The sequence below is a fragment of the Stegostoma tigrinum genome, chromosome 21, assembly GCF_030684315.1.
Source record: "Stegostoma tigrinum isolate sSteTig4 chromosome 21, sSteTig4.hap1, whole genome shotgun sequence".
Lineage (NCBI taxonomy): Eukaryota > Metazoa > Chordata > Chondrichthyes > Orectolobiformes > Stegostomatidae > Stegostoma > Stegostoma tigrinum.
In genome coordinates this window covers 471,581-485,523 of record NC_081374.1, presented here as the reverse complement: position 1 = coordinate 485,523, position 13,943 = coordinate 471,581, and the positions used below count along the sequence as shown (strand labels likewise).

Genomic DNA, 13,943 nt, shown 5'->3' with positions numbered 1-13,943 from the left:
CCACAGTACAGCCCCATTTGGTATTCACTGCTCGTCAATGGTGCATGATGCTTGGATTCTGGAGACGTTCTTATTCTCCTGTAACCAGAATAATTTTTTTTATTTTGTTGTTGGATGTGGGTATCATTGAATAGAATAGCATTTACTGCCCGTCCCTCGCTGCCCTTGAGAAGGTGGCAGTGAGCTGCCTTCTTGAACCATTGCAGTCCATTTGCTGTAGGTGGACACAAAATACCCTCAGGGAGGGAATTTCAGGATTTTGACTCAGCAAAAATGAAAGAACAGTGAAATATTTCCAAATCAGGGTGGAGAGTTCTCAGAGATGAACTCTAAGGCGGTGATGTTCCCATGTATCCGCTGCCTTTGTCCTTCCAGATTGAAATCGTTGTGGGTTTGGAAGGAGCTATCTAAGGACCATTGGTGAATTTCTGCAGTGCATCTTGTAGTTCGTACTCACTGCTGCTACTGAGCATTGGTGGTAGAGGGAGTGGATGCTTGTGGATGTGGTGCCATTCAAGGGGGCTGCTTTCTCCTGGATGGTGTCAACCTTATTGAGTGTTACTGGAACTGCATTCATCCAGGCAAGTGGGAGTATTCCATCACACTCCTTGTAGATAATGGAATAGGTTTTGGGGAATCAGGAAGTGGGTCACTCACAATGGTATTCTTAGCCTTCTTACCTGCTCTTGTCACCATTGTATTTATATGGTGAGTTTCTAGCCAATACCCAGAGATTTTAAACAACTGCAGATTGAAAAATCTCAGCTAAACAATCTTTGTCCTCAAGAAGGTTTCTAATTGCTAAATTACAAGAGCAATTGAGAAAAGCAATGACGTGAGTGGACTGAACTGCTCAATCATTGCTATTTACCCCTTTACTCCCAGAAGGGGAGAAAACCCCTGATATGAACCTGAACGAGCTTTATTGGCTGATCAATGTTCAAATGGGTTCTAATGCAATTTGTTTTTGTAACTTATATGTTCAGCATCAAACAATTACAAGATAGGGGTTTGAGGAAAGACTTGAAGTTATTAAACCCCACAGCTCCCAGAGCCCTTAGAGACCTTCCCCCATCACAGGGTTCTGTTCTTTACATTGAAGTCCCCTAGTTGGCAGCCTGTAACTCCCTCCTGCATTTCTATTGTTTTCTATTCATTTTTTGTAGTTGTGAAGCTCTAATTCTAACACTGATCTATGAACTACATTCTTTTTCTCTTGCAGTTTGTCGCTTTTGTGTCCCTCTTTTTCATCCTCTTGTCAATCACCGCCTTTTGCCTCGAGACACATGAGGCTTTCAACAAGATCATTAACTTGACAGAGCATACAGTTGTGGGGAACAGCACTCAGACAGTGAATGTGTATGAGATAGAGACAGAGCCTGCCCTCATGTATGTAGAAGGAGTATGTGTCGTGTGGTTCACTTTGGAGTTTATGGTCCGCATTTCCTTCTGCCCCAATAAGCTGCTGTTTGTTAAGAATATGCTGAACCTCATTGATTTTGTGGCCATCCTGCCCTTCTATCTGGAGCTAGCACTTCGTGGGTTGACCTCGAAGGCAGCAAGGGATGTTCTGGGCTTCCTCCGAGTCGTCAGGTTTGTACGGATTCTACGGATCTTCAAGCTTACCCGGCATTTTGTGGGATTGAGGGTGTTGGGACACACCTTGAGAGCCAGCACCAATGAGTTCCTCTTGCTCATCATCTTTCTCGCCTTGGGAATCCTCATCTTCGCCACAATGATCTACTATGCAGAGAGACTTGGTGAAAACTCTAACACTGTGAATTCCACTCACTTCAAAAATATCCCCATTGGCTTCTGGTGGGCTGTAGTCACCATGACTACTCTTGGCTATGGTGACATGTACCCCCAGACATGGTCGGGTATGCTGGTGGGAGCATTATGTGCCCTGGCTGGTGTGCTTACCATTGCGATGCCAGTGCCAGTCATCGTCAATAACTTTGGAATGTATTACTCCCTGGCAATGGCCAAGCAAAAACTCCCCAAGAAACGCAGGAAGCACTTCCCCTGTGGAACACATGCCAAGACTACGGGCCTTTACAGTTCAGACCTGAACTCTTCATGCAACAGCACACAGAGTGACAGCAATCAAATTGCTGCTGAAGAGATACGAGAGAGAAAGAACTCAGGTAGGAGTTTAATCCTGTTGTATTTCAGAGCTTGTGTGTGAGCACCATCTCTGTGGTGCCTATCACTGTGTCCTTCCATTGGGAGCTTTACTCTCTCCAGTTGAGGTGTTGTGAGGATTCAATACTGTGTGCACAGCTTCCTGCTGGCCCACAAATTGCTGGAGTCTTTTGACATCACTCTATTGATCTAATGTTGCAGAATGCTGGAAATAAAAGCTGATAACAGCATAGCAAGGACAATATCTGAAACTGATGCTTCTCATTGATAAAAAAGAACAAGAAGTAAAAGGAAAGCATGCAGAAGGAAACAGAGAACACCAGAGCAGGATATCAGGAGAGCTAGAGACAGAAAGAAGCAATAAAGAGAAGGAACAGAGTGGATTAACAGAAAAATTGGAAACGGTGAAAGTAGGAAAATAAGAAATAAATTCAATGGAACCAACAGAAAAAAAGTTGTCAGAATGGTTTGCGGGCTGAAGAATTTCAATTTATGTAGGGAATTTACAGAAGTTGGATTGTTCTCATTACAGCAAACAAAGTTATGGAGAGATTTGAAAGAGGTGTGATGATTGCAAAGAGTTGTATGGGAATAAATAAGAAGAAATTGTTATCCAGGCTGTAGAGTTATTAACTAGTGGGATACAGTTTTAAAGTGATTAACAAAAGGCGTAACAAACATGAGGAAAATATTTATAGTATTAGGGCAGTGCTATGCTCTGCAAACAGCTGCCTGAAAAGACAGCAGAAGCAGATTCCAGAATAACATTTCAAGGCAAGTTGGATAAATATTGAGAAGGGAAAAAATTTCAAGACAATGGGAAAGAGAGAGTGGAAATAATTGGAGAATGCTTTCAAATAATGGAACAAAGGTAGTGATCACAGCAGTCTCCTGGTGTGCTGGGGAATTCTATGCCACTAGGATTCTAAGCTGAAAACATTGTAATGAAGCACTGTCTGAAACCTGTTGAATTGGCCCTTGTTCATTTTCTGACTTCATAATGCATGTATCATGATACACGTGTGGCAATGCTTGTATGTCCTGGCTGTCTCTTGTCTCCTCATTTCATTACCTTTTCTCTCTGAACTTTTTTTTTGTCTGGGGCAAAGATAAAATGATGTTGCAGTGACGTTTATGAGATACTGAGCAGAAATTCTCTCTGTTCCAAGATTCAAAACAAAATGGTGAAGCAAATATGGCCCTATCTGATGAGGAAGGTGCTACACTGAACCAACCGTTGACAGCCAATGAGAGCCAGGTGTTCAGAGGCTCCAGTATGAGGGACAAAAACAAGAAAGGGACAGTCTGTTTCTTACAGACAGCAGGTGAGTTAACAGCCAGAGGAAAGCGTGGCAGCTCATTGTTCTCTTCGCCTACACGTGTAAAATGTGGGTCCCACTCTCAGTGGAATTTAATGCCTTTCTTGGAGGTTAGTTAGATGGTGGGGTAATGGGTACTTAGTTAGATTCTTCACACTTTTGGCTTGATTAATTTTATGGTTAGGAGGCCTATGGGCAGCGTTTGCAGTCCACTCCCAATTGAAGCCTTAACATGGGCAATTATTGACCACAAGCATGAATGAGCACATGGTTGTGTGTGAGTGTTAATATGTGTGTGTCTTTGACAGCATGTGAGTGACTAAGACAGACTTAGTGTTTGTGTGAGTGTGAGGTGTTTAACAAAGACCATAAGACAAAGGAGTGGAAGTAAGGCCATCTGGCCCATCAAGCCCACTCTGCCATTTAATCATGGCTGATGGGCATTTCAACTCCACTTACCCGCACTCTCCCCATAGCCCTTAACTCCTTGCGAGATCAAGAAATTATCAACCTCTGCCTTGAAGACATTTAACGTCCTGTCACTCCACATCTCTGTGGCAATGAATTCCACAGGCCCACCACTCTCTGAGTGGTGCTGATGGGAGTCTTAGCAGAGATAACATTTCTGTTCTGAATTGTTCTGAAGAAGGGTCGTTAGACATGAAATGTTAACTCTTCTTTCTCTCCACAGATGCTGCCAGACCTGCTGAGTTTCTCCAGTAATTTCTGTTCTTGTTTCCAACAAGCAGCCAGTATTCACCACTGGTTGTCAGGGAGCTCACTGTATAGGAACCATAAATACAAACCCTGTTGAGCTTGCTTCAAGGATTCTGAGCCGTTGCCTAACTAAAAGGCACTGAGTCCCAATCAAAGGACCCAAATCTCTCTTGCCACTACTCACCTGTGCTCCATGGCCCTCAGTTCCCCTGGGCTTCAGGTAGGTACATTACCAGTAACAGCCGCCACACTCACTGGTGCTGCTGAACCATACTTAGCCTCAGGATTTTGATTAGCCAGGGTTTTCTGGTGGAGTGGGGGACTGGGAATTTCCTGTACTAGAAGTCTGGCTGCTGGCAAGCTGAGTGCTAGATTGGCATTTAATGTAATAAGCCCCTTTGACAGAGGCAACATGGGACTCCCAGCAGACCTCCAGCAGTTCTGCAGCAAACGGGCAACACTTCCATCAAAAAAGAGGACTGCAGATCCTAGAAATCAGAGACAAAAATCAGAAATTGCTGGAGAAACTCAGCAAGTCCAGCAACAACTGTGCAGAGAGAGCAGGGGGAAGTTATGTGAGGAGTCAGAGAAAATGAGTGAGATTCTTAATGAGTATTTTGCGTCGGTGTTCACTGAGGAGAGGGACATGACGGATGTTGAGGTTAGGGATAGATGTTTGATTACTCTAGGTCAAGTCAGCATAAGGAGGGGCAAGTGTTAGGTATTCTAAAAGGCATTAGGGTGGACAAGTTCCCAGGTCCAGATGGGAACTCTCCCAGTTTACTGAGGGAAGCAGGTTCCAGGGTTAATATCTTTTATTAAGGTTAGGAAAGGTGATAAAAGAGGGGGAGGTGTGGCTTTGTTAGCCAAGGACAGTATAACGGTGACTGAAAGAACTTTTGATGAGGACTCATCTACTGAGGTGGTATGGGCTGAAGTCAGAAACAGGAGAGGAGAGGTAACACTGCTGAGAGTTTTTTTATAGGCCCCTGAAAAGTTCCAGGGATGTGGAGGAGAGGATCGACAAAACTATTCTGGGCAGGAGTGAAAAGAACAGGGTGGTCATTATGGGAGACTTTAACTTCCCTAACATTGACTGGAAATGCGATAACTCTAGTACGTCAGATGGATCAGTTTTTGTCCGATGTGTGCAGGAGGGTTTGCTGACTCGGTATGTCAAAGGGCTGACAAGAGGGGAGGCCACACTGGATCTGGTACTTGGTAATGAACCAGGCCAGGTGTTTGATTCAGTGGTAGGTGACCACTTTGGAGAGAGTGACCATAACTCGGTTATGTTTACTTTAGCAATGGAAGGGATTGGAACATGCCACAGGGCAAGAGTTATAGATGGGGGAAGGGCAATTATAATGTGATTAGGCAAGACTTAGGAGGCAGAGAATAGGTTAGCAAAATGCAGGGGATGGGAACAATCGAAATGTGGAGCTGGTTTACGGAACAGATATTGCGTGTCCTAGGTAGGTATGTCCCCTTCCAGCTCAGCGAGCAAACTCACATCCAGGTATGTCCCTGTCAGGCAGGGAGGAAGCGATAAGGTAAGGGAACTGTGGTTTACTAAAGAAATTGCATCTCTTGTTAAGCGGAAGAGGGAGGATTATGTGATGATGAGACAAGATGGTTCAGATGAGGCGATGGAGAGTTACTGATTAGCAAGGAAGGATTTAAAGAGAGAGTTAAGAAGAGCAAGGAGGGGATATGAGCAGACATTGGCAGGTAAATAAAGGAGAACCCTAAAGCTTTCTATAGGTATGTGAGGAATAAGAGGGTGACTAGGGTAGGAATAGGGCCAGTCAAAGACAGAAGTGGGAAGTTGTGTGTGGACCCTGTGGAGATTGGAGAGGTGCTAAATGATTATTTCTCATCTGTTTTCACTCAGGAACAGGAGAATATTGTAGAGAGATGACTGAGTTACTGGCTACTGGAATTGAAAGGATTAAGGTTAGTAAGAAGGAGGTGATATCAATTCTAGAAGGTGTGAAGGTAGATAAATCCCCTGGGGCAGATGGGATTTTTCTGAGGATTGTCTAGGAAGCTAGGGAGGAGGTGGCGGAGCCTTTGGCCTTGATCTTTGAGTCATCATTGTCTACAGGTTTAGTACTAGAGGACTGGAGGATTGCAAATGTTGTCCCCTTGTTCAAGAAGGGCAATAAGGATGACCCGGGTAATTATAGATCTGTGAGCCTTACGGCTGTTGTAGGAAAAAATTTGGAAAGGATTATAAGAGATAAAATTTATAATCATCTAGCAAGCAACAATTTGATTGGAGATAGTCAGCATGGATTCATCAAGGGCAGGTCATGTCTCACTAACCTCATTGAGTTTTTTGAGAAGGTGACCAAGCATGTGGATGAGTGTCGGGCAGTTGACGTGGTGTACATGGACTTCAGTAAAGCCTTTGATAAGGTTCCACATGGTAGGCTATTGGAGAAAATACAGAGGCACGGGATTGAGGGAGATTTAGCAGTTTGGATTAGAAACCAGCTTTCTGTAAGAAGGCCACAAGTGGTGGTTGATGGAAAAAATTCAGCCTGGAGTCCGGTTACTAGTGGTGTGCCTCAAAGATCTGTTTTGGGACCAATGCTGTTTGTCATTTTTATAAATGACTTGGATGCAGGCATAGGTGGATGGGTTAGTAAGTTTGCAGATGGCACTAAAGTCGGTGGGGTGGTGGACAGTGTGGAAGAATGTTGCAGGTCGCAGGCAGACTTGGATAAACTGCAGAATCGGGCTGAGAGGTGGCAAATGAAGTTTAATACGGATAAATGTGAGGTGATTCACTTTGGAACGAATAATAGGAAGGCAGAATACCGGGTCAATGGAAAGATTCTTGGTAGTGTGGGTGTGCAGAGGGATCTTGGTGTCCATGTACATAGATCCCTGAAAGTTGCCACCCAGGTTGATAGTGCTGTAAGAAGGCTTACGGTGTGTTAGGTTTTATTGGTAGAGGGATTGAGTTCTGAAGCCGCGATGTCATGATGCAATCGTACAAAATGCTAGTGCGGCCTCATTTGGAATATTGCGTGCAGTTCTGGTCACCCCATTACAGGAAGGATGTGGAAGCATTGGAAAAGATGCAGAGCAGATTTACCAGGATGTTGCCTGGTCTGGAGTGCAGGCCCTATGAAGAAAGGCTGAGGGCCTTGGGTCTGTTCTCATTGGAGAGAAGGAGGCTAAGAGGGGATTTAATAGAGACATACAAGATGATCAGAGGATTAGATAGGGTGGACAGTGAGAGCCTTTTTCCGAGGATGATGACTTCAGCTTGTACAAGGGAGCATAGCTACAAATTGAGGGGTGATAGATTTAAGACAGATGTCAGAGGCAGGTTCTTTACTGAGAGAGTGGTAAGGGCGTGGAACGCTCTGCCTGCCAATGTAGTTAACTCAGCAACATTAGGGGCATTTAAACAGTCCTTGCATAAGCATATGGATAATGATGGGATAGTGTAGGGGGAGGGGCTTAGATTAGTTCACAGGTCGGCGCAACATTGAGGGCCGAAGGGCCTGTTCTGCACTGTATTGTTCTATGTTCTATGTTCTATGTACAAGGAAGTGAGAGAGGAAATAGCTGGGGCCTTAACAAATATCTTTGCAGCATCCTTGAGCAAGGACGAGGTCCCGGAGGACTGGAGAATTGCTAATGCTGTCCCCTTGTTTAAGAAGGGTAGCAGGGATAATTCAGATATTTATAGACTGGTGAGCCTGAAGTCAGTGGTAGAGAAGCTGCTGGAGAAGATACTGAGGGATAGGATCTATTTACATTTGGAAGAAAATGGGCTTATTAGTGATAGGCAGCATGGTTTTGTGCAGGGAAGGTCATGTCTGATCAACTTGATAGAATTCTTTGAAGAAGTGACAAAGTTGGTAGATGAGGGAAGGGCTGTAGATGTTATATCCATGGCCTTCAGAAAGGTGTTTGATAAGGTTCCCCATCATGTAGGATGATGGAGAAAATGAAGTTGCATGGAGTCCAGGGTTTACTAGCTAGATGGATAGAGAACTGGCTGGGCAACAGGAGACAGAGGGTAGTAGTAGAAGGAAGTTTCTCAAATTGGAGAACTGTGACCAGTGGTGTTCCACAGGGATCCGTGTTGGGACCACTGTTGTTTGCGATGTACATAAATGATCTGAAGGAAGGTGTAGATGGTCTGATTAGCAAGTTTGCAAATGACACTAAGGTTGGTGGAGTAACAGATAGTGAAGGGGACTATTGAAGAATGCAGCAGAATATAGATAGATTGGAGAGTTGTGCGGAGAAATGTCAGATGGAGTTCAATCCAGGCAAATGCGAGGTAATGCATTTTGGAAGATTTGATTCAAGAGCAAACTATACAGTAAATGGAAAAGCCCTGTGGAAAATTGATGCACAGAGATATCTGGATGTTCAGGTCCATTGTACCCTGAAGGAGGCAATACAGGTAGATAGAGTGGTCAAGAAGGCGTATGGCATGCTTTCATTCATCAGATGGGGTATTGAGTTCGAGATTTGGCAGGTCATATTGCAGTTATATAGGACTTTGGTTTGACCACATTTGGAGTACTGCACACAGTTATGGTCGCCACATTACCAAAAGGATGTGGATGATTTGCAAAGGGTACAGAGGAGATTCACAATGATGTTGCCTGGCATGGAGGGCACTAGCTATGAGGAGAAGTTGAGTACATTAGGATTATTTACATTTGAAAGACGGAGATTGAGGGGGGACCTGACTGAGGTCTACAAAATCATGAGAGGTAAATACAGGGTGGATAGCAAGAAGATTTTTCCCAGAGTGGGGGACTCAATTATTGGGGTCACGATTTCAAGGTGAGAGGAGGAATATTCAGGGGAGATATGTGTGGAAAGTTCTTTACACTGGTGCCTGGAACGCATTGCCAGCAGAGGTGGTAGAGGCGGGCACAATAGCGTCATTTAAGATGTATCTGGACAGATACATGAATGGGCAGATAGCAGAGGGTTACAGACCCTTGGAAAATAGGCAACAGGTTTAGATAGAAGATCTGAATCGGCGCAGGCTTGGAAGGTGGAGGGCCTGTTCCTGTGCTATAATTTTCTTTGTTCTTTGTTCTTAACATTTTATGCCCAGTGACCCTTATTAGAATAGAAACATTACCTCTGTTGAGACTCCCATTGGTTTCATTAAGTATCTCACAGACACTCAATCTGTCATACTCACTCACATACTCTCACAAACACTCATCAGACAGCAATCATACTCACTCATACTCATGTAGACACACACTTGTACACACATTCTCATGCACACTCACTAGTCCACTCACATACACAGAGTTCCACACAGTCTGACACGCACTCTAACACTCAAATTTATTTTTGTACATATTTACTCACATACACACTCTCACGTGGATACACACATTCAGTTACTCTGAGACATTTTCACATATTCACTCACTCTCATTTTGACTCACAGACTCTCACTAACAAATACTCTCACTCACATCTGCTTTCTCACACACAATTTCCCATTCAGTCTCAAATATCCTCAAACACTTGCTTTCAATTACACAGTCACTCACACAGTTTCACTTCAAATTTATTATAATCTCTTGTCATGTTCAGCGATGCGCAATGCTAATATTAGCTGGGAATTTCTCTCTGCTATATTTTTGTTGTATTTTGTGCTGTTTTATTTTTGATACAGAGAATTGTAAAGATGTCCACACAGTTAACTACACTCAAGCAGAAATGATCACCCTTTCTTAATGGTAAATAGCAGAGAGGAAAGGGAGAACCTCCTTATTTTATCCAAAGTGCTATCCTTGAGTGAAACAGCAAGTTCCAGATCACACCAATCTGGGTGAAGATCATAAGCTGAGAACCATTGAACACTCATAACTATCAAACTGGTTGTAATATATCTACATAATCTTGTAAAAGCATGACTGCATGGTGGTTCTGTAAGATATGTATTAAGAAAAAAAGTAAGTATATTTATTATATATATAAAGAAGTTTCTAGATACATACTGTTGAATTTATTAATGTATAGATCATAATGAGCAAATATCTTTGAAATTCCAGCAATAGATAAATGATCTTTATTTTATCATCATATGTTGCACATTTTATATTTGTCTACTACTGTCTAATATTGTATTAGAGGGAAGATGTGTGAATTTTACTTCCGTAAGTAATTCATTATGTAGACTGTTGTATTTTAGTTTGAGATGTAACTAAGCAACAGAGCTAACATTTCAAAAGTTCTTGAAGTAAACAATATTTTGTGTGTTCCAAGTTTCTTAGCAACGAAGTAAGTCAACCTCCTGTTCACAGCGAAACTAGGATTCAAGTAAGAACGAGAAAAGTTGTAAATGCAGTAAATCTGAGATAAATGCAGAAAATGGTGGAGATAGACGGTTTGTTAGAACATAGAGAATAACTAAAAACTACAGTCTAAGCTGAAACAGTAGCCTGTCTTTTCGATGCTGATTGATCTGCTGTGTATTTCTAGAATGTTCTTAATGTTTTAATATTTCATCAGTGGGGACTGTAATGTGGCTAAGTTTGATAGGTCACGTTTCTGTGCCCTTTTTATGTGTTGTAATGTTCTGTGCTCTGTGTCTCTGGCAATAACCAATGACATTACACCTTAATGTCCTGTTCATGTGTTGTTGAGCATGAAACTGTACTGTTATACTTGGATGGAAATAAAGAAATACCCCTTTTCCAGTTAACTTTAATGTTTCATGTTTTGTGTCTCAAATGGATCTTGTTTCAAACATTCAGAATCAAAGCATGATGCAGCTCAGAAAGGGACCATTTGATGCAAGATGCCTGTACCTGCTTTGTTTGGTTCATTAGTTCACAGACTGGGTAACGTTATCAGTGCAGCCTCAGAAGAAGTGTTGTTGTATTTGCCTGCCTGTTAGTTAAACTCTGGGGTCTGTTGGAGTTGATTACATCATTTCCAGATTTTCTTTGCAGTGATGTAAATATTATGTCTAACTTTATGTGTTTATTGATGGCCTGACCAGGCCACAAGAAATTCCTGTGCTTGTTTCTGGTGGTTCTCCCTGTCTGTGTGTTTGGAGATGAGTGGATATTGGTCATGTCTTTTTGTTGTTAGTTGGTGTTCATGTATCCTCATAGCCAGCTTTTTTCCTGTCTGTCTAATGAAATGTTTGTCACAGTCCTTGCATGGAATCTTGTATATTACATTTGTTCTGTCCATTGTGTGTAAGCGGTCTTTGGTTCTTGTTAGCAGTTAGCATAGAATTGACGTAGATTTTTGTGTTATATACACGCCACTGCAAAGTAAAGCTGGAAATGAGGCAACTGACTCCAAAGACCCCAGAGTTTAAACAACAAGCGGGAGAACACAGCAGCGCTTTATCAGAGGTTGCGCTGATGTTACCCAGCAGGGGTAGTGAAACATCTGCAAACTAACAAACCAGCTCGGTGAGCAAACCAGTCACAGCATCCGCAAAAAGGAACTACAAATCTACTCAGGAACCTAAAATATCTCTGCTTGGTTTGTAAAAACCTCTCCAGTTAGCCAGACTCTGCTATTCTTTACCTCACAGTTATGTAAATCGTCCTTTTCAAATTTTCTTTTCTATTTCTTCTTTGAGAGTTCAATTGGATCTGTTTCCACTGTCCTTTCAGGCAGCACGCTCCAACTTTTCCTCCTTCCTTCAGAGATTTTATGTTGAGACCCTACTCTTTCTGTTGCTGCATCCCTTTCAAAGTTGTAGATTTTAGTTTGTGGCACTTATTGAGTTTTGTGACATCAGAAAACTTTGAAATCAGGCCTGGTGTCAGATTTTAGGTCATTAATAGGCATTAAAAGAGAGTGATCCAATTACTGACTCCTGAGAAATCCATCTCCGTATGTCGCTTTAGCCTGAAAACCACAAATCTTTGCTTTCTATCTCTAAACTGTATTTGTACACAAGCTGCCATTGTTCCTGTAATTACAATGCATTCTATTTTGCCAAGAAACCTCTGATGTACATTTATTTATTTGTCACATGTGCTAATTATAGGAATTTATAAGTACAGTGAAAAGTGCACAAAATTACTATTCACTGGGGCCCACAGTGAGGGGAGGACGGTGAGGCAGTGACGGTGAGAATGGGTCGGTGAGGCAGTGAGGGTGAGGGGTGTTCGGTGAGGCAGTGACGGTGAGAATGGCTCGGTGAGGCAGTGAGGGTGAGGGGTGTTCGGTGAGGCAGTGTTGGTGAGGGGGGTGTCGGTGAGGCAGTGACGGTGAGAAGTGGGTACGGTGAGGCACTGTTGGTGAGGGGGGGGACGGTGAGGCAGTCATGGTGACGGGGGGATGGTGAGGCAGTGACGGTGGGAAGGGAGTACGGTGAGGCACGGTTGGTGAGGGGGGAAGGTGAGGCAGTCATGGTGAGGGGGGGATGGTGAGGCAGTGACGGTGGGAAGGGGGTACGGTGAGGCACGGTTGGTGAGGGGGGACGGTGAGGCAGTCATGGTGAGGGTGGTCGGTGAGGCAGTGATGGTCAGGGGTGGACGGTGAGGCAGTGTTGGTGAGAGTAGGTCGGTGAGGCAGTGTTGGTGAGGGGGGGACGGTGAGGCAGTGATGGTGAGAGGGGGTCAGTGAAGCAGTGACGGTGAGAGGGGGTCGGTGAGGCAGTGACGGTGAGAGGGGGGACGGTGAGGCAGTGACGGTGAGAGGGGGTCAGTGAGGCAGTGACGGTGAGACGGGGTCGGTGAGGCAGTGACGGTGAGAGTGGGTCGGTGAGGCAGTGACGGTGCGAGTGGGTCGGTGAGGCAGTGACGGTGAGAGGGGGGACGGTGAGGCAGTGACGGTGAGAGGGGGGACGGTGAGGCAGTGACGGTGAGAGTGGGTCAGTGAGGCAGTGACGGTGAGAGTGGGTCAGTGAGGCAGTGACGGTGAGAGTGGGTCGGTGACGCAGTGTTGGTGAGAGTGGGTTGGTGCGGCAGTGTTGGTGAGGGGGGGACGGTGATGCAGTGTTGGTGGGAGTGGGCCGGTGAGGCAGTGATGGTGCGAGGGGGTCAGTGAGGCAGTGACGGTGTGAGGGGGTCCGTGAGGCAGTGACGGTGTGAGGGCGTCAGTGAGGCAGTGTTGGTGAGGGGGGGGTGTCGGTGAAGCAGTGACGGTGCGAGTGGGTCGGTGAGGCAGTGTTGGTGAGGGGGGACAGCGAGGCAGTGATGGTGAGAGGGGGTCGGTGAGGCAGTGATGGTGAGAGTGGGTCGGTGGTGGGGGGTATGGTGAGGCAGTGACAGTGAGAGTGGGTCGGTGAGGCAGTGACGGTGAGGGGGGTGGCGAGGCAGTGTTGGTGAGGGGTGGATGGTGAGGCAGTGATGGTGACAGTTGGTCAGTGAGGCAGTGATGGTGAGAGTGGGTCGGTGAGGCAGTGTTGGGAGTGGGTCGGTGAGGCGGTGTTGGTGAGAGTGGGTCGGTGAGACAGTGACGGTGAGGGGGTATGGCGAGGCAGTGTTGGTGAGTGGGGGGATGGTGAGGCAGTGATGGTGAGGGGGTGGACAGTGAGGCAGTGATGGTGAGAATGGGTCAGTGAGACAGTGACGGTGAGGGGGTATGGCGAGGCAGTGTTGGTGAGTGGGGGGATGGTGAGGCAGTGATGGTGAGGGGGTGGACAGTGAGGCAGTGATGGTGAGAATGGGTCAGTGTGGCAGTGTTGGTGACGCAGGGGACGGTGAGGCAGTGATGGTGAGAGGGGGTATGGCGAGGCAGTGATGGTGAGAGCGGGGCCAGTGAGGCCGTGACGGTGAG

General features: G+C 45.1%; 1 protein-coding gene across 2 annotated transcripts in view; it reads left to right on the top strand.

The window, feature by feature from the left end:
- The window catches only part of LOC125462841 (potassium voltage-gated channel subfamily C member 4-like), a 68,913-nt gene extending 58,035 nt beyond the window's left edge, over positions 1 to 10,878 (top strand). Inside the window, exons 2-5 of one of the 2 annotated variants that reach the window (XM_059653288.1) lie at positions 1,223 to 2,147; positions 3,315 to 3,470; positions 4,156 to 4,401; positions 9,865 to 10,878. In XM_059653288.1, coding sequence (XP_059509271.1) covers positions 1,223 to 2,147; positions 3,315 to 3,470; positions 4,156 to 4,187 — 1,113 coding nt within the window. In that variant the 3' untranslated portion in view covers positions 4,188 to 4,401; positions 9,865 to 10,878. The remainder of the gene's footprint in view (positions 1 to 1,222; positions 2,148 to 3,314; positions 3,471 to 4,155; positions 4,402 to 9,864) is intronic. The other variant, XM_048553272.1, reaches the window with a different exon arrangement.
- Positions 10,879 to 13,943: the final 3,065 nt, after the last annotated feature.